A 27,164-nucleotide genomic window follows, 5' to 3' on the forward strand; every position below is an offset into this window, starting at 1 on the left:
TGACATTGGGCTTCACAGTTTTAAGCATATTAAGCAACTCCGGGAGTGTGCATTCGATCTTATTCATATTGAAGTTCATGATGAACTGCGAATAACTATCAGGTAGAGATTGTAGAACCAAGTCAATACATAGTTCGTGATCCATGATAAAATCCAATTGAGCCAATTTCTCAATGAAACCAATCATCTTCAGCACATGAGCACTGACTAAAGATCCCTCTACCATTTGCACTTGTACAGTTGTTTGGAGGTCTCATACCTCTCCAAACGAGATTGTTCATCATACAACTTCTTGAGATGAAAAATCATAGTGTAAGTATCCATACCCTCATGTTGCTTTTGCAACTCAGGTGACATAGTTGCAAGCATTACACATGCTGCAGTGTTATCGTCATCACCATGTTTGTTGTAAGCAACCACCTTTTTCTCAGTGGAATTTTCACTAGGTACCTTTAGAAGGGGCTGCTCAAGGACATACCCAATTTTCTCATGCTTGAGAACGATTCTCAAATTGCAGTGCCAATTGAGAAAATTTGGTCTGGTTAGTTTGTTGGCATCTAGTATGCCTCTCAAATTTATATAATTACTCATGATTCAAAAACTATAAATAACAAAACATAAATAATTAATACGTACTGTAATGCATTGCACAAATTTAATATGGACTTAAATTAAAAGTTCTCCCACTATTTAAAATAAATTCATGACCCTCATACATAAATTATTGGAATCCACATTTGATTCCCAGTGGGCTGAGATCCCATTTGTTATACCAAGATCTTGAGTGTACTCAACAAATCTTAATAAAACATTAGGGTAGATACTATTATAATCTCTATGGGCTTAAATCCCGAGGGGTCACCACTCCCATTCTTCACGTCCTAAGTGGGCACTCGCATGAGGAACCAGGCAGCTCAATTCTAGATTGTCTGCCCCAAGAAGCACAGTACCTTCTCTCTCGATTCTAGCTTTAGCTTGTTAGGACAACCACAACTATCTTATCTTATAGCATTAAACAACAGTTGTGCTTGCCTGTTAAATGCATGCTCTTATCCGCATCTTTTTCTCCTATAGATTTTTTCTATAGAATCTGCTCTATGGTTCAGTGGTCACTTACGATATTTGTTCCCTTATAATCAGATTATGGGGCCCCTCGAATTCAGACTAGAGGGCTCTCCTTATCGTTTTATCGTTTGAGCTATGAGGACATACTGCCTCTCTGATTCACCACCTGGTACCCTTTAGAAAGCTCAAAAAAGGGCTGGAGCCTTTGTTTGAGAAGGAGAAAGCTTGAGTTTGAGTTATTTGATATAAACAACTTGTACTAAGATATAAGGAAAGGATTGGAGTGAAGTGACCCCTAGGGCCCCTGAAAAAATCAAGAAAGCTGAAATAAAAAAGAAAGAAGAGAAATTGGGCCATGTTTCCTGAGAGAGGCCGCCTTCTCTCAGGTCGACTGTCTTTTACTTCTAGTCGACTACTTTATGATGAGCTTCCCTGTTTTGTTTCCTGGGTTCTGCTCGCTTCGTCTATGCTCCGACCCGAATAATTGAAAAAATGATATTTCCTTGCCCTACATTAAGATTGAAAACTTGTCATAAAAAAGGCAATCAATCATAATCAAGAAACAAATGGAAATAGTGATTCAAAATCTAGATGGATCCCTATCTTTATCTCTATCCACGAAGACACCTATCTATATGGAGAGAGATCTATCTATGAATCGATGACCACTATCCTCTATTCGGATAGATAGGTTGTTAGTCAAAATAGGTTGTTTGCAAATCGGATCAATGAGACAATGCATAGAATAGGCTGTTGTCGGCGTAAACGATGTGGGACTTTGAAAAGGTTCCTGAGACACAACATGGAAAAGTCACAATATTAAGAAACAAGGTCCAAGAATGAAGAAGGGGTTTAATTACTGAATGAATACTAGCTGTGGCTAATACCCAAGGCATAAAAGAAGCATTTTCTACGGATCTTTCCTCTATAAAAAAAGAGAGGCTAGAATGCTTGTATTGATAGAGCTTTTACGTCTGCGCATAGAATCCTTTTTCCCCAGTTCAAATTCGGGTGTCACCTGATCAACAAAAAGCTCTAAATATTTTCTTCTCTTCTGTTTTGTTGATACTTGTTTGATTCTAATCATCTGGTCTAAAGGAATGGAGTAATGGACTACCGATCCAACTCTAAAGAGTCCTAGTGTAGCTCATAGCGTTAAGAGATCCCTACGAATCTTGTACCAGTATGGAGCCATCTTCAAGTATAGTATAGCATGGGAAGGATGGGTCACCACTCCCATTCTTCCTGCCCTAAATTCGCACTAGCATATAGGAACCAGGTAGATCAATTCTAGATTGTCTACCCCAAGCTGCACAGTATCCGGCTCTCGAGGTCTTTGTATAAGCTTTTGAGACCAAGTCTGACCAAAGCTGAAGAGCAGTAGCATTCCACCGATCTGCATCATCAAATACCAAAGGAAGGTGCCAAGCCAAAGTGTACAAACTCATAGGTCAATATCTGCTCAGTCTCTGTTAGCAGCTTCAATAGGATTCAGGTCTTTTCTTTCTTCTTATTCAATTAATAATCAGATCAACAATCTTATAGTCCCAGGAACGACATTTTTTCTATCTTGTTTAGTGTGTGGGTAAGAAAAGGAAATGCATTTGATCAACATTCTTCTAGGCGATGTGTTGTAAAGACATGCTTTTCGAACTCTAGTAGCTCATGATTCGGTCTCAGTAGGTTCCGGGCAAACCGTAACCTGCTGCTCCTTGATTTCACATAAACAACTGAGTGCCTTGTGCTCCTTTTGGTCTTCTCTTTCTATGTCTATTGATCTCCTGCCCACTCACACTCACATTCTCTTTGCATCTAGTTTTGGTGTAGCAGCTATATTTCCATTCATCCTCTTTTTTCAAGGATTTCATAATTGGACGCTTGATGTGCTTGATCCAGGAGTGAAAATTTCTACAACTATTTAATCCTAGTTGGACAGATAGTGGTGCCACTTTATTTGAATTGCCCTCCCTTAACTAATTCTGAAATCCCTGTCTAAACAAAAGAATTTGATTCTGTATGCACTGATTTGCCATTTTTTCATAAGTCATCGACATGGCGATGGACTGTATTCAAGAGGATCAGACTTAAAAAGTTCGGGCTATGGAAGTTTCGATCTTCCCATAAATCTATCTTTTAATGGTGTCGATAGCCTCTCATATCATGAGAAAGGGAGCTTGTTTTCGATCAAGGTAGCATAGTAGTTACTTGTTGGCTATTTCGACTTAGAAAATGGTAACTGAAGCTAGCAAGTTGTTCTTATTGTTCAGAACTGGCAAGCAAGTAAACTAGTTGCTTCGCTTCTCACCTCACCGAGGGAGAAGAGCACTCGAAAAAGAGCACCCACCTCTCTTACTCCTCTTACGCTATTTGGAGGGAAGAGAGGAATTCTTGGACTAGAGAAGCCCCTCTTCTTCATCTTATCTTCTCTTCATAGGGGGCTACACACTAAAGAAAGACAAACTCCCATTGGCCATTCTTGTTGCTAGTTCGGTTCTATTCATCTTTTCTGGCCACCACTAACCAACCGACGATCACCAGTATCACCTACCCAATCAGTGTTTGAATAGGCACTAAGAGTGAAAGGTCCTCTAGTGAACTAAATACGAAGTGTAACAGTCCATTTAGGATAAGGCAAGATACGTTTTACTGTAGTAAAGTGGTCATCTATAGGCCTACCGGTGACCGCCTTGTTTATGTACTCGGGGCCTTTAGGCAGACCTTTCTCGATCAACTATCTCTCTTTAAGACCAAGGGTATTGCCAATCCCTAGAAGACCTCTTGAAAGCATTCTTTGAAAGCCTTAATTTCGATTCTGTTCTTTCATTCCCACTGAAGAGAAAGTAGAATGCCTTACCAGGGGCACAGTATCTGGCTCTCGAGATTCCTGGCTTAGCTTCTTTGGGCAACATAGCTGTCTTGTCTTCTTGGGCAAAATAATAGGAAAGCTTGCTTTAATACATGCTATTCTCGGCATCTTTTTTTCCTAGAAGTTGATTCTTCTAGAATCCTCTCGAAGTTTCTATGGTTATATAAGATATTCTTTTTAGGGTATTTAACATAACTGATAATTCTCTATTGGAAAAGTGAAAATTTTTCACACAATTTGGATCGGTATTCAACCGATCTCTCTGGATCTGAACCAGAATCAGGGAAGATATAATTGAAATATGCACCTGGAATTCAATCACATTGGTATAAAGAGCCGGAAAGGAAGAAGAGGAGGTTAATCCGAAAGGAAGTTTTATTCAGCTCTATGAATAGGAACATTCGAAAACTAGTACCTGCTAAACAAGCACAGATTGGCAAATAAGCACAGAAATAGGTAAAGGAATGGAAGCACATCTTGCACCTTCTATGATCCATTCAACCTGCCTTCAAAATGAGAGATAGGAATGGTCGGGGCGGAGAGGAGCAGCTAAGGGCTTTTTTGTACTCCATTCCATCGAATGGAATGTGGGGAAGAGAATATAGACTTATTCTATATCTCTTAGGACCGAAGGGGCAAGAGAGCTACAGGAACTACAGAGCTACTAAGGGCTCGAGCTTCTCCGTTCGTGTGCCCCACCCGGGGCTCACTCTCTCATTGCTCTTGTCTCACTCTTTGAGCTGTTGTCAGATTACGATCTCTCCTACGCATTTGTAGGCTACGGGGGACCCTCATGCTCCACAGCTCAGAGTGAGGTCTGCTCCAGTGCTCCTATCCCCAACTCGAGAGTCAGGAGTTTACTAAGAGATTGATGAGCTCTTTACAAGTTTTCTCTAATAAACTCCAAGCGAAGCGAGGAGAACTCATTCAATACAGGCATACGACTTAGTTCCCTTGAACTTAGCTCACTTGAGGTGAGGGAATTCCTGCGCTCGTGGGCCCTCTTCCCAGGGCCCATTTCACTCCCTATAGGATTTATAGAGGATTTACAAGTCCTATCTAATTTAACCCACTCTCTATCCTTCTTTAACTACAGCTCAAGCGAAAAAAAAAGCCTTCTGAAGTTACCAGGTGCTGAATTAGAGAGGTAGGAAACGCTCGTACCTTGAAGGGCCTTAAGGAAGAAGGAGGAATCTCAGAGTTTGAACGTAGGATAGTACAAGAAGAAAAGAACAAAGAACTCAAACAACAACCGATTAAGAGCATTTAAACCAAAGGAAAAGAGCTCCTCGTGTTATATCTTATATGACCATAGAACCTTAGGGTGAATTCTAGAACAATTCTAGGACATTAAGACATGGAGAATAGCATGCATTTAAGCGAGCTTTCCTATTGTTTAGCGCTATAAGACAAGACGACTATGGTTGTCCTCACGAGGGAAGATACATTACTTCCTGGGGCTGACAATCAAGAATGGTTGATCGCTTGGTTCCCATTTTGAGTGCTCACTTGGGATGTGAAGGAGGAAGTGGTGAACCCTTCCTTATAGCTGCACTATACTTGACGATGGCTCCATACTAGTACAATTACCTTTAGGAACTCTTACCACTTAGAGCTACTTGAGAAAGAGATTGGTTATAATTTATAGAGACAAAAGGAGCTACAGTCCGATGCTCGTACATTCAAGAATGTGCGAGCTTGGCTTGCCTTAAAGAACGAGCCTGACTCCGTTCCATAGGATGGAATGGTCGGCTCGGGGAGCTCCTCTAAACGCTTTCCCCCCAAGTCCCCTCGAGGGGGGGGGTTAGGGAGCGGTACTGGCCCTTACTCTATTCCCTGGGAATAGCGGGCCAGGGGGAAACAAAGAAAGGTACGCCCCTGTCTCCATTCAATCCTGACAAAGAAAAACTCTGTTCAAGAGATCTCATTCGGTACGAGACCAGAGGAAACTGAAACGACAATTGGTAGCCAAAAGACTTGCCTTAGAATTGGGTTTTTGGGAATTTTAGATAAGGATCGACGCTAACTCTGAAGAAGAAGAATCAAAGGTGTAACCAGGCTATGAATATTTTTTACAAAAATTCCTCTTAAGGACCAAAAGAAGTGGAGGGAACCACAGATCCTGTTGAGGCAGAGGAAGAGGAATAGATCTACTGCGAGCTTCCTCGATAAAGAAAGTCAAGTGGGTAGCCACCCATGGAAGTCTTGTTTGCTGTGAAACTTCCTGTTGTTGAGAGGATTGAACTTCAAGCAGTTGGGGTCGAAGTGAAGTCTGTTGCTCTTTGTTTTCTTCCTAAGAGTCAACTCCTCACTAGTTTGTCCAGAAATGAGTTCTTCCGACCCGACCATTTAGTATGAATGGAATCAGGGGCATTCTTTAGCATCCTTCCCCGCATTCCATTTGATGGAATGGAGTACGGGGAAGCCCTTAGCTGTCCTTTCCAAGCCATAATTCAGCATGAATTGAATAAGGCTGGTACTGATTCTTCCCACCCCATAATTCAATCCGACTGAATTGAATAAGGGGTAGTACCGATCTCTAATCTCCCTAGGAGACTGAGGGGAGAGAGTGATAGAAAGAACAGAGATAGCTAAAGTGTCCCTTTTTGTGAAAACAATAGATTTTCTTTATGGCGAAGAATGGGACGCTACTCTAAGAGCAGTCCTAAAAGGGAGATGCAACAATTGCCTGCCTATAGGAGATATAGCATTGAGAAAGAAAGGGGACTTCGACTCCCAGTAATTAAGAAGAAAGCCCAACAAGGGAAATCCTTAATCTTTGCACTGAAATGGTGATAAGAACCATTCTTGTTCCTACACGATGTGAAGAAGCCAGAATATTAGAAGTCCGAAAGCAGTGAATGTGATTCCAAGCCCTCTGCTACTGGTAAGACCATCTCGCTTGATCAATCTCCTATTCAGTCTCCTACAAAATAGATCAAATGCAAGAAAAATCCTTTAAGTTCTCTCCCCCGGCTCCTGGTTTATAGATTCATAGAAGAGTTTCTTACATTGATTAGAAACTCTATGATGAAAGCATAGACTGGTGGAAAGATAGCTTGGTTTGACGCACTCTTGTATTGTCTAGGGGGCTTACTTATAGTTTAGGGGCTTTATCCGTCTTTGGTTTCATTGCTTGTTGTTTTGTCTGGTTTAATAATACTGCTTGGATGGAATGGTCGGCTCGAGGCGCTCCTCTGAATGTTTTCCCCACTGAGTCCCCCTCGAGGGGGAGGAAAGACAGCTAAGGGCCGCCCCGTACTCCATTCATACTGAATGGTGGGGCGAAGATAATTGATACTGGCCCGTACTCTACTCCCTGGGAATAGCGGGCCAGGGGGGAGCAACTAAGGGCTTCCCAGAAACCCCATACTCCTTCGGTACGTTCTTCTTTATTTTGTTCTTTCATGTGCTTTCTAGAATAAGATTCCTTATACCATCGCTCGAAGGGCGGATTCCGCGGAGCTACTATAACTATAATAAGAAGTCGAAAAAAGCTTATTTTGAGCATGTTCATGTTCCTCTCGTACGTTCACGATATTGCTTTCACATGGCTCTTCAAGGCTCAACTAAATGAACTATCATATTTATTTGGATTGAATGAAAGAAAGAAAAAACTTCCCTTTCTTTCTCTCCTTTTTATCCCTTCGACGAATTGCATTTTTTTGAGAGATTTTTTTAGTTAGAAAGATTCTCCATTGGTAATTCAAAATAAAGAAATAAAGAATATAAATAAAGGTGAATACGCAGGAAGGGGGCCCCAATACTCTTTCATTCAAGGGAGGAGACTAGCCCCATTACTTCCCACTGGGCGAGAGGTGCACCTAACCCACCTACCCACTCATCAATCACGGTGTTCAGTTGACTTGCATTGATAGACCCGTATTGTATTGGAATTAGGTGCCCATCTTTTTATTGTTGTCAATCAATCTCTTCAGTGTTCGATTCTACTCTATGTTAGAATAATGCTATTTTGATCTAAGTGGTCCTATTCTTTGTCTCGTGCTAGGAAGCATTACTCCTCTTTTCATTCCAAATTCAAGAATACAACTGATACGATTGATTGGTCTATGCGCCTCTCTTATTACTTTTTGTATCCCCTATTCTTTGGATACAATTCAATCCTTCTACGACCAAATCTCAATTTGTGGAAAGCCTTCGATAGCTTCCTTATGAAAACATAAATTTTTATTTGGGTATAGACGTTATCTCTTTAATCTTCGTGATATTGGCCACATTTCTGATCCCTATTTGCATTTTAGTGGGTTGGTCTTGTATGAGAAGTTATGGGAAAGAGTATATTACGGCATCTCTAATTCGTGAATTTCTAATGATCGTCGTGTTCTGCATGCTGGATCCTCTACCACTCTATGTTCTTCCCAAAAGTGTGCTAATCCCTATGTTGTGTGGAGCTGAGCATCCTCTATTTGCCGAGATAAAGCTTTTCCTCTGCAGGGCCTTGTGCAGTACGTGCCCATTCTGCATGCGCTTTCGGCGCAATTGGTGCTTTGCTCTCCTCTTATTCTTCATTGGACGGTTCGGATGGACTTCGTCGTTCTTTCCCAACTAAAATAGAAAAGGTAGGTTATAAACCTCGAGATGTCGATTCATTTTTCGCCCCCAATGAGATGGGGAATTTGTAACCCCTATTTAGACTTTTGGGCTCTTCATCTTTCTGAATCGAGACTCGGCCTGGCTCGCATCATTCCAACAACCGACGGGGAGCACCTCAGTAACAAATTTGATTGTTATAATCATATAAAGACAAACCAGAAATTGAAGTCAAAATTTCAATTCGAGGTTGACCCTTTGTAAAGGTCACAACCAATGACCTATAGCTTATATAATCTATATGGTAATTGAAAGACTACAGAACAAAGTATGAACGTCCAGGAAGTTGCAAAGGGATTTTCGAACAACCCTGCACAATCATACAGGACGTTAGGATAACAGGTAAGGAATCGATAGCAGCCTCGAGAGAGAAGTTGGATCTTTCCTCTCTATCATGCATCAACTATGCGAATAAATATACAAATAATAGTATGGATGATTATGAACTTATTCTATCTAGTTTTCCCGAGCCAAAGGGAAGATTAGTTGGTCAATTCCGAGAGGGTATAGCATTGAATCAATATCAATTCACCATCTCCATGATTTCCTCCTTTTCTCGCGCCTTCAATTAGTCCAACTGCAACATGTATCCTATACTAGTTGGCATGCAGGCCTAAATGAAATTGGACTCGTAGGCCCATAATAATAATAACAACAACGGACTCATAGGTCAAAAATAATAAAGAACTCACAGGCCCATAACAACAATAATAATGACGGACTCTCAGCTTTAAAACAATTAAAAGCTGGCAGGCCCATCAAACAACAAGAATTAAATCAACCATTCAACATATCCACATGGTCGAGTCCATAATCATCCGTAAATAAGCATTCATTACATAAATATTTCTTATATAATATCTAATATTATATGCAATGTCTCAAGAATCTAACAATTATATTCTTCAAAACTTATTTAAATAAATGGATCAAAATAATTAATTAATCATATTAATTAATTGACTTAATTGGCGGGCCTATTTAATTAAAATCAAATTTGAATTAAATCCCGAATTAGAGCCCAACTCTAATTCCATAACTATTGGGCGAAGTTATTTAATTAAAATCAAATTTTAATTAAATTTTGGATTAGAGTCCAACTCTAATTCTATAAAAAAAATTTAGGGTGTGATAATTCAATTAAAATCTAATTTTAATTAATTATTAAATTAGAGTCCTACTTTAATTTCAATATGTATTGGGAAAGTAGTATTAATTAAAATCAAATTTTAATTAACATTATATTGTAGTCCAACTCTAATAAAATTGAATTAATATTTTAATTTAGGACAAAAACCCCTAAATAAAATTGAAATTCAATTTATGGTCAAAATTAAATATTTAAGTTAAAATATAATTTTAACAAAAATATAAAAGTCGTCAAATTTTAAATAAATCATTAATCTTGGGCCCAAATTGAAACACGGGTCAAACCCAATAAAATCATAATTTCAAAACCCATTTTGAATTCAAATTTACAACCCATTTCAAGAACTGCAATTTGACCCAAGTCGAAATTAAAACACAAGTCCCTCAATTTCGTAACTTGCATGACAGGCCCTCTATTAAAAATTGCAAGACAACTCCCAAAACAATTTGCATGCGGGGCCTACAATTTCATAAATAGCATGAGAGGCCTCCGCCTCCAACTCCCCCAAAACCCTAAAATATCAATGAGGGTGAGGGAAATGTTCAAGCAATCAGTGCACTTGATTCTTGGAACCATTCAAATTTTCTGTGCCGAAACTATATTATGAACAGTTTAGCAGACACGCTGTACAATGTATATAGCAATATGAAAACTACTAAGGAGTTGTGGGAGTCTTTAGACCAAAAATATAAAACTAAGGATGCCAGAGCTAAAATGTTCATTGTCGACAGATTCTTAGATTATAAAATGATGTACTCCAGAACAGTTATCAGTCAAGTGCAAGATCTCCAAGTGATTTTTCACGAAATTCATGCCGAAGGAATGATTTTGAGTGAAACTTTTCAAGTGACTGCAATTGTTGAAAAATTGCCCCTTGCATGGAAATATTTCAAGAATTATTTGAAGCACAAACGAAAAGAAATGAACGTCGAAGAACTAATTGTTAGATTTTGGATTCAAGAAGACAACAAGAGTTCTGAAAAGAATTGGTTCAATTCTGGTATGGCTAAAGCCAATGTTGTGGAGCTCGATCAAAGTAGTAAGAACTATAAAAATAAGTCTGGGCCATCCGGTAGAAAAATGACCAAGCAAGGATTGAAAGGAGGAATTTTTAGGAAGAAATTTCAAGGAAAATGCTTCAATTGTGACAAAGTGGGTTACAAGTCTTCGGAGTGTAGATTGCCAAAGAAGAAGAAAGAAGCAAATATGTCTGACTACATGGCACAAGATGTTTTGGAGCTGAATCTCTCAACTGTCATTTTTGAAGTGAACATGGTGGGTTCAAATCCTAAAGAGTGGTGGATTGACAACGGTGCTACGAGGCATGTGTAATATAATAAGGAGTTGTTTGCTGCGTTTGAAGCAATTGAGAACAGGGATAAATTGTTTATGGGAAATTTAGCAACTTCTGAAATCAAAGGACAAGGAAAGGTGGTTCTGAAAATGACCTCGGGAAAAGAGCTGACTCTCAACAATATGCTATATGTGTCGAAAATTCGCAAGAACCTAGTGTCTGGGTTGCTTTTGAATAAGCATGACTTTCACATTGTATTTGAGTCAAACAAAGTTATTTTGTCAAAAAGTGAAATGTTTGTCGGAAAATGACATGTTTTCGATGGTATGTTTAAACTCAATATAATGGTTGTTAAACAAAAAATGAATAAAGCAAACTCTTCTGCTTATTTGATTCAGTCTTCCAATTTGTGGCATAGTAAATTAGGACATGTTAACTATGATACTTAACGTAAACTAGTTAACTTGAATTGCATACTCGAGTTCCACATTGATTCAAAATATAAGTGTGAAACTTGTGTTGGGACAAAATTGACAAGGTCATCGTTTTAATCAATTGAACGGAACACAAAACCATTGGATTTAATTCACAGTGATGTATGTGAATCAAAACTTGTATGAACAAGATGTGGCAACAAGTATTTCATTATTTTTGTCGATGATAGTATCAAATACTGTTATGTGTATTTGATAAAAAGTAAAGACGAGACTATAGAGAAATTTGTTCTATATAAGAATGAAGTTGAAAATCAACTTAATAAGAAAATTAAGGTGTTAAGAAGCTATCGAGGTGATGAGTATGAAACACCATTTGCGGAATTCTGTGCACAACATGGAATATACATGAAACCACATCACCTTATTTATTGCAACAAAACAGTGTTGCTGAACGAAAAAATCGCACTTTAAAGGAAATGATGAATGTAATGCTAGTAAATTCTGGGTTACCTCAGAACATGTGAGGGGAAGCTGTGCTATCAACAAATTACCTTTTAAATAAGGTGTCTCGAAAGAAAATGAAAAAGATCCCTTATGAGTTATCAAAAGGAAAGTCTTCCTATAAATTCTTACGAGTGTCGGGGTGTCTTGCTAAAGTGGTCGTTTCAACACCAAAGAAGGTAAGGATAGGGCCAAAAACAGTAGAGTGCATCTTCATTGGCTAAGCACACAATAGTAGTGCTTATCGATTTTTTGTTTATGATTCTAAAATCCTAGACATACACAAAAACACTATATTGGAATTAAGAAATACTTCATTCTTTGAACATGTATTTTCGTACAAGTCTAAAGAAAAAGCAAGCTCCTCCAAACGAACATATGAGACTATGACATAATAGTCATGATGACGAACAAGAAATGGAGACTGAGGTTAGCGTAACAAATGGGAAAGGACAGAAAATCGTATGGTCCTAATTTTCTGACTTATATGCTAGAAAGTGAATCTCAAAACTATCAAGATGCTGTGAATTTCTCGGGAGGATCTCAATGGAAGGAGGCCATTAAAAGTGAAATAGATTCTATACTGCAAAATCATACATAAGAGCTAGTGGATCTTCATTCAGGAAACAAACTACTAGATTATAAATGGATTTTCAAATGGAAAATGAGAGTAAATGGAACTATCAAAAAGTACAAGGTCATATTAGTAATAAAATGTTACAAACAAAGGGAATGCCTTGATTACTTTGATACGTATTCTCCAGTGACGAGAATAACATCTATTAGGTTGATATTTGCGATTGTCGCTTTATGAAATCTTAAAGTACATCAAATGGATGTTAAAACTGTTTTTTTAAATGGAGATTTAGAAGAAAAAAATCTATATAGAACAACTTGAGGGGTTTTCGTCACCAGGGTAGGAAAATAAAGTTTGTAAATTGGTGAAGTCACTATATGGCTTAAAACAAGTACCCAAACAATGTGATGAAAAATTTGATAATGTCATGATAGAAAGTGGATTTAAAATCAATGAGTGTTACAAATATATTTACATCAAAGACACTAAAGATTGTTATATCATTTTATGTCTTTACGTTGACGACATGCTTTATTGCTTATTGTTGGTAGTGGCAATAAGATATTGAATCCACCAAAAATATGTTGAATTCGAGATTTGATATCAAAGATATGAGTTTAGCTGATGTTATACTTGGAGTCAAAATCTTAAAAACATTAGATGGGCTGGCTCTAAGTCAGTCACATTATGTGGACAAAATTTTGAAAAAATTTAATAAGGATGATACTGACTTGGCTAGAACACCGATAGACACAAGTCAACATCTATATAAAAACAAAGGTGAAAGTGTCTCTCAAGTAGAATACTCGAGAGTTATTGAAAGTCTAATGTACTTGATGGGTTGTACAAGACCAGATATAACCTATAAAGTTAGTAAACTGAGTAGATACACGAGTAATCCAAGAACTGATCACTGGAAAGGAATAGTAAGTACTAAGGTACTTAAGATGTACTCATGACTATGGACTACGTTATACCAGATATCCAGTGGTCATTAAAGGATATAGTGATGCTAATTGGATATCTGATATAAAAGACTCAAAGTCCACCAGTAGATTTGTGTTCATATTGGGAGGTGCTGCCATATCGTCTAAATCCTCTAAGCAAATAGTTATAGCTAGATCTATGATGGAATATGAGTTTATAGTTCTAGATAAATGTGGTGAAGAGATTGAATAGTTACGCAACTTCTTAGAAGATATTCTAAGATGGTTAAAACTTGTGCCAGCGATTTACATATATTGTGATAATCAATTAGCAATAGGAAAGACATAGAGTAACATGTATAATGGTAAGTCTAGAAATATACGTTGTAGACACAATACCATAAGACAACTACTCTCAATTGGAGTGATCACTATTGACTATGTAAGGTCAAAAGATAAGGTTACGGATCCGCTAACCAAAGGGTTAAATAGAGAGTTAGTTGAAAAATCATCAAAAGGAATGTGACTTAAGACCTTGAATGAATAAGTAATTACAAAGGAAACTTGACCTAGTTGACTGTAGATCCCAAGATCTAGGTTCAAAGGGATAACCTAATTGTAAAGGCTTAATAAAATCATTGTGAAGGTGTTTCCTCCTATCCATTTCTATGATGTAACATTGATGCCCATAAGGATAAAGAATAAATAATGGGCTTTTAATGATTCCTATGTGTTAAAGTTCGAGCCAAGTAATGCGGGTTACTTGTAATAAGAAATCACCTATGTGAGAGAGAAGTGAAGCTGCTTCTAAGAGAATTGTGTGGGGCTCAATTCTTAAGAACTCTCTCAGAACCAGACATATGTTCATGGTCAAAAATGAACATAATAATGAGAACTAAATTGTGTTAGGAAGAATCCTTTGTGAAGTATATTATCGTTTAAATGACAGAATAGTTCAAGGACAACACGTCAACTGGTCAGCTAGTAAAGTAAATATGCTTTCAAAATGGAAGGTTCAAAGGGTAATACCTACCTATCCTATGCAGGCTTCAACCATTGAACTTTATCATAACGTCTTGTGTCTCACGCTCTTGTGTCTTTCCGAATTTTCATTCATGTGAGGGATTGTTGGAAAAATGAGTAAATAGCTCACTTTTGACAATATTTTCGGTGGGACCCGTTGGTCTAATTTGAAAGATGAAAGTTGATCCGTGTTCTCCTCCGTGAGAGCATCTAAATTATACATTTACTTGCCAAAAATGAAACTTGGGTGAATGAAGAATTGGAGCTCAAAGATGACCATTGAAAAATAGTTTAAGTGGAAAAATTGCATTAGTCCCACATAGGAAAAATATGAAAGTAAGAATCACTTTAAATATGGTTGCACATCGGAAGGGTGTAATCATGTGTAGCATAGAGGCTCTATCTACGTGCGCGTAGGGGGTGCAAATCACGGATTGAAATTGCTTTCGGACCTTGAACTTATGTGTGGGCGTGACCTGCGTACACGAATGTCGAACCGAACAAAGCAAAAATTGGCTCCTTTGGAGGGCCCACATTTTGCAATTTTTTCTTGCTTTCTTCATTGACTTTTGAGTTTTCGAAAACTGCCAAAACTCCCAGAAATTAAAGCAACTCCACTGTTTATTGCTATGGAGTTAATAGGCAGATTTAACTTATATTAAGTCTCATTTCTAGCAATTCAACCACGAGAATACACGTCATATTACAGTCCAAAAAAATATACAGTATAGGAGAAAAAATTGTCTGCATATTAGTATTGTCTGCATACACAATCTGTTGTAATTTTGGCGTTGGCGTTGTGGTGATATTGTTCAAACGCTAAATTAGTTCGTCGGAGTAGTTTCTACGGTACTCAAATTCTACGGATTTTACCGTTGTATCCTGAAAAATATACGCTCGGATTAGATTTTAAGCACTTACGGTGAGGGGACGAATCTGTTTTAAGGAAATTGTATTCGCACAGGCCTCGGGTTGAAGATTTATTTATTTTCTGCAATTCACATATTTATTTATTTAGCGATTTACATATTTGCCGTTTAATCTTATGTTTCGTAGATTTTTTAGTTTATTTTGCTATATGCGCTCCATATAATTTTACAATTTATTATCTATATATCGGAAAAAAATAATTTGAAGAAAATTAATTAATTTGATAACATTCGATTTGGTAATTGTCCAACCGGTATTTATTTAGATAATAAATGCAAATACGGTATTTCTACATTTTGGTGTATGTAATTGCATATCCGGTATGTTAGTTGCATATACGGTATCTAACAAATATATGTAAATCACTCACTATATATGAAATAGAATAAAAATAGTTTGTGAAAATTTTTGTGTAAATACGGTGAGCTTTCTGCAAATACGGTAGGCAGCATATACGGTAAGCTGCAAATACGGCAATGTTCATGTACAGTAAGTTACCTATAAATACGGTAAGCGGCATATACAGTATGCTTAAAATTGGTATCTAAACTATACATACGGTATGTGATAATCCGATTTCATTACCACATCTATATTTTCAACGGTTGTTACTCCTTGGACTCCCAATCAATTTGAACAAACTGAACTCAAAACTCTACTGTCGCTCAAACTCTTTCCACGAATTGAAAGTAGAACATGTGAAAGTGTTTCCTTATCACTTTGATTACGAGGATATCCCACCAACTCCAAGATTTTAGGCCAGCTTCATCTCTTCTTTGATCCCCTCAATTTTCACTATTTTGAGCTATGAGCTTTCAATACTTTCCACAAATAATTAAAAATGAATAGGAATTCATATTTTAAAATCATTGTTACACATAAATTATGTGGCATGTTCAGGCCCAGGGGGTCCCAAATATGCCGACGTGGCATCGATTATTCAATTGGATTAGACTTGTTGAATTAAATAATCTCATATTGGGCTTGGGTTCAGTCCATTAACCCACTTGACCCATTTGTATTTCCCTATAGATATGTGAGTCCATTCACAACCAAAGTATGAAATCTCTAACCCTAGCCAAATTTCGTTATTCCATCTCTTGCATTCATATTATCTCTCATCTGACCGTCGGAGTGTAAAAGGATCGTTGGACCTTTTTCTGGACTGGTGGCCTTTGCCTTCTAATGGGGTGTTTCATTGTACATGTGATGCCTATGTGGAGAGAAGGTGGTCAAGATTCTGTTGGCGCTTCTTTTGAGGTCAACAAATTGACGTCGTCTCTGGAAAACGATATAGTTAACCATAATGAAAACAAGAGAGAAAAAGTGACTTATTACCAAAAAAAGTAAGAAGATTGTCGAAAAAACTTGGGATTGGAATCTCAAGATTGAAAAAGAGCAACTTTTTTAAGGAAAAGAAACAGCCAACTGGAACAAGTTTTTGTTGAGAAACTTCTCATGCTTAGTCGGAGGAAGAAATTGTCTGGAAAAAGGGAAAACATTGAAGACGGTCACGTAAATGGTTATTGGAAGCTGGAATATTTTGGCCATCAAAAGGATTTTGTAGATGGTTTTTAGGCAACTTAGATCTAGAAGAAACTAGCAACAACTAATAGCAATTGGAAGAAAGTTTAAGGAGGAAAGACAGCCTTTTGTTGATTTTCATTATCAGATTCGATTCCTCTTCTACCTCCTGTCAACAAAACCAAGAAGCATGTTCAATTGTTGCTGGTTATTTTATAGTTCGAGTCAAAATGGGCGATTCGCAGCTGTTACAACATCTAGTAACTAACGTTTAGGCGACCGTGTTTATTGAGATGGACTGAATAAATAAAGGATATCTCTTTAGTATTGACGTCTTTTTGTAGAATCATTTCTTGAAATTGTTTACCATTCACCGTTTATCTTGTAGATTTAAAATTGTTAGACATCATCCAAAGCTGCAAATTTTTTTCTCCCAAATATCACAAAAGATAGTCTCCAAAAACTTGGAGAATTCTATCAAGAACCCTAGACCAAGTAGGTTCTTTCTATACTATAAGAATTTTTCGTCACACGGATGGATGAATAACTTTGAATAACATGAATGATCTGATAATTAATTCAATGATCTTTTCGCTCAATAGTGAAATAACGGTAAAAAAAATTGATTTTTTTGGTTGAAAAATCAATACCAAACACGCACTTAATAGCATTTCGAAAAAAAAATTCAATTTCAATTCACCTTCATATCACAAACAAAAACAACGGAAGGTAATGAGTTTTTTTTTTTTTTTTAATTTCTAATTTTATAATTGAAACTTATTTTTCAAATTTATGCCACGTACTTTTAATTATAAAATCATTTTTTTTTGTTAGGAAAAATATATTTGAAGTCAGATTGACATCATAAAAGATATTAGTAAAACATTTCACCTCTCAAGATTTTTGTCAACTTTTTTCAAACACCCCCATAGAGTGGAATAAATGTTAATTTTATGTAAAAATGCATTTTAGAATAGTAAATTGATGTGAAATATGTGGTTGAAAAATAAGGATTTTTTTGATTTGTATGTAATATTATTTTAATAAAGAATGTGTGATTGAAAAGAAGAAAGAAAAAATACATTTCGAAAAAAAATGGCTACCAAACGGGACATATATCTATTCCTTTTAAAATATTAAAATTTTAAAAAATTATTATTCTCATCTACGTCTCATCCAATTTGATCCTCATTAAATTCATTCGTTTAAAAAATCTCTATATTCATCCCTATTATATATAAGATCAACCTTCTTACAATTCAATAATGAATTTTACAAAATCAAATATTAGGATGGGATTCTATGAATCATGAATACCTATAATCACTACCACCCTTAGTGTGTCATGGACTCTATACATAAGATTATACAATACATCTTATGAAAAATTAACAATTTTTTTGACAGAAGTAATTAACATATTTTAAACTGTACATAATAAAATAAATTAAAATAAAAGTCAAGAAGTTTGTAATGATTAGAGAGAATTTATGAAAATAAAATGAAACAATTAGAGATATAGAAATGATAATTTTATTGGTGATAATCCGATTAGAGATGTAGAAATGATAATATTATTGTTCAATTTTTGTTCGTTTCCTTCAATTGTCTTTTATTTTAACTTACTTTATTATGTATAGTTTAAAATCTGTTAATTACTACTTTAAAAAAAATAAAAATTGCTAATGTTTCATAAAATTGCGAAGATGATTTTTTTTTTAATGATTATTGGAGTTTTAATTAAATACAAATTCTAAAAGAATATAAAAAAGGTCCAAAAGAATTTAATAAAAATATACGTTAGCAGATGAATTTAGAATGATATATTTTTATTTATTAATTTAAATATGTCTATTTAAGTAAATTTACGTAAGATTAAATATATAATATAATTATCTTTATATATATATACACACACACACACACGATTCTGCTACCGAGCAGGGACAAGAAATAAGTTTGTTTCTAGGCTTATGTGGTAACCTTTTTTGAAAAAAAATACAAACAAAACATGACGGCACGTGCAGCCCAATTATTTCTCCCAAATCTCCCTTTGCTTAGCTACGCCCACACATTTGTATCTTATCCCGAATCAAAATCCAGAAAAGTGAAAACCTTCTCAATGCCTCACCATTGCCGGCTGCACTTCAATCGAAGGTTCGCTGCTGCCCCGGTAGAAATTCTGTCCAAGATTTAGCCGGCTCATGCTTACCATCTCCAGTCGGCAACAATTCCATCCAAGAAAAGTTTCTTAAATAAATGATATTATGGCAATGAAAACCAAAATTACACAAGCAATTCAGTGTCTACCTGCCAATTTGAAGTTTAAACAAACATGAAACAAAAAACTTCTACCTAGATTTTATAGCCAAAGGATTGGTAATGGTGATAACCTTTTTATAGAACTTGATTTCAAAAGACAACAATAAAATGGAAAATCAAATGGTGGAAAATTAAATTATGTGTGATATTTGCATACTATTCTCTGAGCACATATAGTAATCACCAGAAAATGACTTCTCTGTGTCATACTTCAGAACAGAAATTAATCCATATATGATGTTGCTTGCTGATAAGTGTATTTTATACACTTATTCGGTACCTTAAATAGCGATATTTGATGGTTCTTTCGATAAATTATATCCTAATAAGTGAAATTTTATGAAGAAAACTGATTTGAAGGAAAGAAGTAAAAGTGGACAAAATTGGAGAAAATGACTAAATCATATGAGATCCAAAGTTCGGGGACTAAAGTGCAAATATTCAAAAGTTGTGGCGAACCTCAAGATGAAGATCCGAGAGCATTAGGAGTCAATTGGATGAAGATAGATGTCAAAGGGATCAAATTTAGGCAAAATATGATCATAAATCAATTTCCATCCGAAAAGTTATGCTCCGGAATTTCAGTCTCATATTGAGACCCATTTTTGACATAGTAAAAGATTGAATTGGAGAATGATATCTGAAGAAAAGTTGTATCCGTTTGAGTTAACTTTCTAATGCAACTTGAATCGCCTCCATCGGACGTCGAAAGAGAAAGTTATGGTAAAAATACTAAACAAAATGCTGTCTGCCCGAAGGTGGCGCCGCATCCCAGACGCGTTAGGGCGCAATTCCGGCCCATTTTGAGTCCATATGAAAACCCTATTCTTCCCACACTGTAAGGGACTTATAAATATGAAATTTCTCACACTTCAAGGGTTTCCACACATTCGAAGGCGAGAAACACATCTTTGGGCAAGGAGGAGATATTCAAAGGGAGAAAATAACGATAAATTCATCGTGTGAAGCATCAATTGAAAGAGGAAGAAATTATTGGTGCAAGATCTACTTTTTCTTCTACATATTTAACTCTAAATCCGGTGATGTACTCCGAGACCATTTGTTGTTTCTTTTCTTTCACTATGCTTAGTTAAATTTTTTGTTAGGGCAAACAATGTAACATATTTGGGATCCTTTATTTCTTTTATTTGAGATTCTTATTCGTTATGATTATATGTATGGATTTTAATCATTTTCTTAATGCTTTGAATTTTCTGGCCAATTATTCAATGATTTTGTGAATAATAATTGCGTAGAGATGCAGATTCTTGTTTAGATCACATATTAAAATTCAGTAAATTAATATAACGTATAGATATATTTATATTAATTGCTACGATTCTATATGAATTCTTAGAACTATTATTTTGTTTAAAAAATGTTGATTCGCATAGAGATATTTAATTAAATTATTTAAATTGGCTCAATGAGAACACGAGAGTGGGAAATTGAATACCGTAGAAGAATTCGACCGAACACTACTTTAGATTTTATGAATCTCGATATTAGAAGTAAATGTGATCAATAGGTGAAGTTGTTCCGTCCCAATATCCATGTATTATTTGAATTCTCACTCATTTTTTTTGCACTCACGAACTTTTAAGTAGTTAAAATAAAAATCACTTTTAATCATTGTTCTCGTTTAATTTCGTCAAATAGAAGTTATAAATAATAAATTGAGTATTAAACTATAGTTCTCGTGGAATCGATAATCCGGACTCAAAATGTCCACTTTACTACTTGTTACGATTCGTCCACTTTTGAGATAAAATCGACAACACCTGCTGACTTTAAAATTAGACTATCTTGGCTCGATGATGCAGGGATTTTTCATTGTTGGGATTCACTACTGCAGAACTTGTTGTTACCGGAATCGTTTTTCAGGGTTTCAATTTGAGGTTCCTTTTTGGTTTGTCATGTTCTTTCTTTTTTAATTATTTTCCAAAATGTAGGTCTCCATCTTTACTTTCTCTCTCTCTATCCTCACGTGCTGCGTTTCTCCCCAGTTTTAATTTCAAGCAGCATCAGCCATTTTAAAATCCGGTCGAAAGTGTTGTCACTGAAGCTGTTCAACAAGCATCATTCATTGATATGTGAGTTTCTGCACCAATTTTATTTTAGAGAAAAGCCCCCTGCACAGCCATTTGCGAAGAGCCTATACAGCAACTCTCACATGGGGATGGACTCCACATGTAGACCTCATGTGTGGGGTTCACCCCAGTGTGTGCACCTGTACAGCCTCTGTGTAAAGGGGGTCTGTGCGGGTAGCACAGTCATTTATTATATTCTACTTATAATAAACTAAAATGGAAAAAAAAAGGAAAAAGGTAGATTTACATCTCTCTCTCACACACACACACACACACACATATATATATATATATATATATATATTATTTTTTGATGGGAAACTTGTAATTGTTACTATTCAGATGCGCACTGGGTAAACCTCGGTCTGACGTAATAACCTGCAAAGCACGCCAGCTAGGTAAATCGCACTAGGCAAGCTCGGTGCGACAGGTTCGACCAAGAAAGTATTGATAGAGAGAATCGAATTCGTGACCAAAGACCTCCACACTCACTTATTCCACCAATTCGATCACCCCAAGAGGGGCTACATCATATTTTATATGCACGTGAAGTGGTGAAATATAATTGTGGAAGAATTTCTTCAACAAAAAAGAAGTTTCTTCGTTCTCTTTTGGACACCTGACCATTAGTATTATTCCACTTGTTCCTCTATATGGTCATCGAGCTGCAAAATTTCTATAATATTTCGGGGGAACCTTGTTACATGTACACTATGATGTACACTGTAATTTACATTTTGTTATATGTCATTATCTTATTAAATAGTTTAAATTTCAGACAATTTTTTCATTCAATTAATACTTGACAACAATGCAAATATCGACTAAAGTGTCAAAAATCAATGTACAAATAACAAATTTGACCTCGGGGGTGCAGGGGAATAACAAAACAAATTTCATAAAAAAAAAAGTTTATCTCCATGAGGGGTACAAGGGTAAATTGCTCTAAATAACGTGTGCACTGCGATTATTTGAACCTGATTCCATTCATCGGCAGGCGAGAAAAGGGGATCCACACTCGAATAATCCATATCGTAGAATAATTTCATCTTATTGAAATTACTGATCAAGGTTGTCTCGCCTTGCGATCTGTTCAATTTTAAATCTCATATTCATTTGCTGGAGTACTTTTATTTGACGATTTGATTTTTGCCAAGTCCGACGACTATCTAAGCGTTTTTAGGTTACTCAGGAGGAAGAGGAAGATGAATACAATTGTTGCGGCACTATGGACGGCGCTGCTCTTTGCGGCATATCAGTTCCCCTTGCGACTTGCTTTCCCATCCACGGTCCCCGCCATGCTGTGGTCGCCTCATCTAGATCCGTATGCCTCCCTCCTATCGCTTTAAGAATTATATATTGTTTAGATGCTTCGCGGTAGATTGGAATTAAGCATGACATACTTCACCCATTTGTTTTATTAAGTCTTTAACTATTGAAATTGGTCTGAATCTGGGCAAGAACGTACCTCGATTTTTGGAGAACTGTCGTGTCTATTTTGCCCTTCATTCGAATTTGTAAAAACACGTTTTGGGGGAAGTGTGTTAATAAATGTCATATTGAGCTTATGTAACTGGGCTTTATTGTTATAGCCTCTGAAAATTCAGTTCACATCTGGAACTATAACAGTTAAGGAAGCTGAGGTTATGATTGTGTTGGCATTACTTAGATGGTTGTAGACTAAGGAGTCCTAAAGATATTTTTATCTACTATTATTATTTTTTTAAAGCAATGAGATAGAAGAGCAGGAAGCAACCCTCATAGAAACCATCAAAATTATGAATAGTAAATCATGGATGCTGGTAGCAGGTTTGTGAGAAATTTAAAATCTGTGTCTACCCAATGTTCCATGTTCTTGTGCTCTTCCCTAGTGGGTGACTTGTAACTTTGATCTAAAATTGAGTTTTAAGATCAAAATGTCTACCTCAAATTGTGAAGCAACTTTTGATAATTTATCCTGTTATTTTTTTTGTGCAACATTTGACTTTATGTTTAAAATATGATACTTTGACTTTTTATGCAAGGAGTTTATGTTATTTACTATAGAAAATAAAAGGTTATCTTATTTACTAATACTTGACAATATCCCTTACCATACCTATTTCATTGAAAATATTATCTTTAACTATCTGCGGCTTTATGAAGTTAAATAAGTTGACATGTTCACTGTGACATTAGATTTAGGATACTGGAGTTATACAGTAAGATATTAACTGAGGTCATGTACTCATTTTCCATTAAAACTAAGAAGCAGAGAAAAGGATTTAATTTACCCTAATCCTTTGATAATTTAATTTCACGCAAGGAAAAAAAGAATATAGAACACAGAAATGAGGTTCTTTGTTGGAGTAGGATAGTGGTGCCTGTTAAGGAAGATGGGTGTTGATTGTGAGTGATTGCATGATGCACAATAGAGAGGATCATACAGAGAGCAAATTGGTTGGGTTTGAGAATCAGTCTTGGCAGTAATAAGAAATTTTTTAAAAAGATAGTTGCTGGTTTTAAGTTTCTGAAAATAAGACAGAAGAAGAACTAAGGAGATGAAGAAGAAATAATTTTAGAAGAGAAAATCATAACTTGATTCTGAATAATAATTAATTATCCTGAAATTATGAGATTACGTGATTTTTTAAGGCTTCTTCAGCTAGAATAAGGGATATACTTCCTAAAAGATCACTTATAATTTAGTTTTGTCAGACTGTCTTAGACAACTTAGCACACCAAATACAAATAATACGTCACTAACTTAGATGCATGGGACATACCTATGTCCTTTCTACTGCAAATTGAATTTTACCAAAAATAGTCTTGACACTTGAAATCTCAAGTGAAAAAATATAAAAACAAACTGCATTGAACTTCATCTCCCCATGCACCTGTTACTTTGCCTTGCATGCTTTCATATTTGATCTTGTAAATTGAAATATAAAAGATTATTGCATATGTTACAGATCATCTGGCAGAATGAAAGAAGTCGTTGATTACAGAGTCCTATCTCCAGGAGACCTAGCCAACTCTGTGATGACTGAAGGGGGATGGTCGGACTTCCTGGTATTTCCCTGTCTTCTTCCTTCTTTGCCTTGCATGCTTTCATATTTGATCTTGTAAATTGAAATATAAAAGATTATTGCATATGTTACAGATCATCTGGCAGAATGAAAGAAGTCGTTGATTACAGAGTCCTATCTCCAGGAGACCTAGCCAACTCTGTGATGACTGAAGGGGGATGGTCGGACTTCCTGGTATTTCCCTGTCTTCTTCCTTCATCCTTCATTCTAATTTACTTGATGCTTGCAAAGAAACGATTAATTAGATTGGAGAATATGAGATTGCTTCTATTCTTTGATCACCCTTTGTTCCACATTAATTCAATTAAAAGACAAATCTTATAGTGGTTTACTCTTTTTAGTGCATGAGAAAGGAAGCTCAGCCAGCTCTGGATCTTGCACTTATTTTTGTAGGAGAACAGGTAAGAGCTTCTCTTTTCTCTTGTTGTTCTGGAGACTAAGTAATTGTACATCTGCCTCATATGCTTCCCATAACCTAAAATAAAAATGAGAAATTACTTGAGAATTATATCTTGTCCATTTGCGTATATTATTATCTCTCTCCATGCAAGGAAGGTGACCAGTTTCTTAAATCCTCTTTGTGTGAGCAAATTACTTCAGGACATTCTTTATGTATGTGGAGAACTAACATATATGATATGCTTCCCCGCTGTTAGTTAGGACATCGGTAAATTCAAGTTATATGTGGGGCCAATGTGTTTTCCAAATATCTAAAAACCCACACCAAGTGTGGTCCTTTATTCCTTTACAAAACTATATTGTTTACGTTAGGGAGGGATAATGGGGAATCTTCTCCCTTGCACTGTGAGAGAGCTAAAGAAATACTTAATCAATGAGGGTATAAGAGAAAATTAAATTAGAGAAACGAGATTCACATTGCATGGAATACGAAATATTGTTTAACAAATTGTAAAACAAAATGCGTATGTTACACTCATCATTAGTCAAAACAACTTCATTTTGCAATTGATTACATAAAATAGTTATCTCGTTTCTATAAAGAATCAAAGTTCTTGGACTGTATAATTTCTTTAAATCTATCTGGAAAAAATTAAATTGAATCCATTAAGATTGTCATGGGGAATATGACAAAATTACGGTAATATTGATGTGTACCCCTCTATATTTCTGATTTTGCATTCTTGAAATACTTTCCAATAGATGCAATTATAGTTCATATTTCCGAAATTACATTCATGGGAAGCAAAATTGGCTTCAGAGAAAAAAAAAGTTTACTTTATTGAGGTGTAGATAAAATAACATCGAGGTGGATTTTGGTAAAACAAGAAGTGATATAATAAATGAATGCGATTGACAATCGCTCAAGGTTGTACCCAATGAAGTAAGCGACGTTAGAATAAATTAGGACGGTTTAAATATACTCAAAGAAGCTGCTAGATGCATCAGTTTGTAACTTTGTATACGTGATTCATCTGGTATTAGTGGGGTGCATCTATGAGGTAGAGGTAATGACATAATAAAAGCCCTTGGTTTAATCTTGAAAATGCTAGATGATGGCGTAGATAAGGAGAAGAGGATCCACGTAGCCAGGATATACATATGTATAGCCTAAGGCTATATTTCGAGCTGAGTTCAAATTAAATATCTTTGACAGCATTCTTTCTTCTGGTGATCGAAATACATTTTCTCATATGCAGTTGCAGTCTCTGGATATATCTGGATCCAAAAATTCAGACCCAGCACTTGTGGACCTGCTCAAGGTAGCAATTTGGATAGCTTCATGTTTGGGATTTTTGGTTAGGGTCTAAGAATATCATGATGGTGCTACCTTTTTTTATAAATTAGAAGATATCATTTGAAACATCTCAATTGTTTTCTGCATTCTTCTATGGATAGGTCTCCTTTTCAAATGCCAGCTTCTCTGTGGCCTTCCCCTATGTATCTCCACCAGAGGAGAAAGTGGCAATGGAAAGCTCTTTGATTTCAGAATTTGCAGATGCTTGCCAGCATAATTTACAGCTCAGTAATATTGCTTTTCTGGATTCATGTTCTGTAGAGGGTCGAAACTTTGACAAAATTGCAGACGTTCATTCAGTACATGTAAATGTCAACAATGATGCCATTAATTTTGTTGCCTTGAGAATATTTTATCTTATAGAATACTGTGTTATATTACTTTGATAGGACTACCTGCGATCTACAATGGATAAGAAATCTGAGAGGGGAACAAATCTGATCGTGTTTTGCCATGGAGGTTCCCGTTCTATGCTAGATTCTGATCAGCCGTATTCTGAGGGTAAGTTATATAACACCTTTGCCACAAGGGATCATATTCCTTTTCTTCTAATTTGAATGCTTTTCATGAACTTAATTGCTATTGGGGCCTAAGAATTAAGAGTTTTGTCAAATATGCAGGCCAAATTCTCTCTGAACTTCTCAATTCTGTCGAGCAGATGGGTGCAAAATACACAGCTCTATATGTCTCTGATCCATTTAAGTCTATTATGTACCCTTCACACCGGGAACTAGAAAGATTTCTTGCTGAAAGTACTTTTGGAAATGGATCATCGAATTCAACAGTGTGTGATGGAGTTTGTCAGATTAAGTCATCTCTTCTGGAGGGGATTCTAGTGGTAAGTTGAGCCTATCTTATATTAGAGAAATTGAGGCTGGAGAGTGTTGATAATATGGAGCTTTCTTCTTAACCATTTATCTGTGTATTTATTATTGTAATTATTATTCTCATTATCATCATCATTTTCTGAGTGATTGGATTTTTTTTTTTTTTTTTTGGGGGGGGGGGGGGGGGGTGTTGACTT

General features: G+C 36.0%; 1 protein-coding gene and 1 pseudogene across 4 annotated transcripts; both read left to right on the forward strand.

The window, feature by feature from the left end:
• Window positions 1-7,885: 7,885 nt before the first annotated feature.
• LOC111371055 lies at window positions 7,886-13,680 on the forward strand (annotated as a pseudogene).
• Window positions 13,681-22,234: 8,554 nt separating this feature from the next.
• LOC111371405 lies at window positions 22,235-27,005 on the forward strand. Of its 4 annotated transcripts, none has more exons than XM_022993376.1 (8): window positions 22,235-22,387; window positions 22,509-22,640; window positions 24,268-24,367; window positions 24,726-24,785; window positions 26,043-26,105; window positions 26,242-26,445; window positions 26,530-26,641; window positions 26,761-27,005. In XM_022993376.1, the coding sequence occupies exons 2-8, from the start codon at window positions 22,522-22,524 to the stop codon at window positions 26,985-26,987; spliced, it is 885 nt and encodes a 294-aa protein (XP_022849144.1). In that variant the 5' UTR covers window positions 22,235-22,387; window positions 22,509-22,521; the 3' UTR covers window positions 26,988-27,005. The 4 variants fall into 4 exon arrangements, with proteins under 4 accessions (XP_022849144.1, XP_022849143.1, XP_022849145.1 ...); XM_022993375.1 differs by having other exon boundaries at window positions 22,240-22,387; window positions 22,500-22,640; XM_022993377.1 differs by having other exon boundaries at window positions 22,282-22,387; window positions 22,474-22,640.
• Window positions 27,006-27,164: the final 159 nt, after the last annotated feature.

This window comes from Olea europaea, chromosome 22, assembly GCF_002742605.1.
Source record: "Olea europaea var. sylvestris chromosome 22, O_europaea_v1, whole genome shotgun sequence".
Taxonomy (NCBI): domain Eukaryota; kingdom Viridiplantae; phylum Streptophyta; class Magnoliopsida; order Lamiales; family Oleaceae; genus Olea; species Olea europaea.

Bases quoted from the DNA above. Each gene is read 5' to 3' on its own strand.
- LOC111371405 (XM_022993376.1), top strand. From the start codon at position 22,522: ATGAATACAATTGTTGCGGCACTATGGACGGCGCTGCTCTTTGCGGCA. The intron at 26,446-26,529 runs GTAAATGTCAAC...TTACTTTGATAG, and splicing joins CAGACGTTCATTCAGTACAT to GACTACCTGCGATCTACAAT. The intron at 26,642-26,760 runs GTAAGTTATATA...TCAAATATGCAG, and splicing joins TGATCAGCCGTATTCTGAGG to GCCAAATTCTCTCTGAACTT.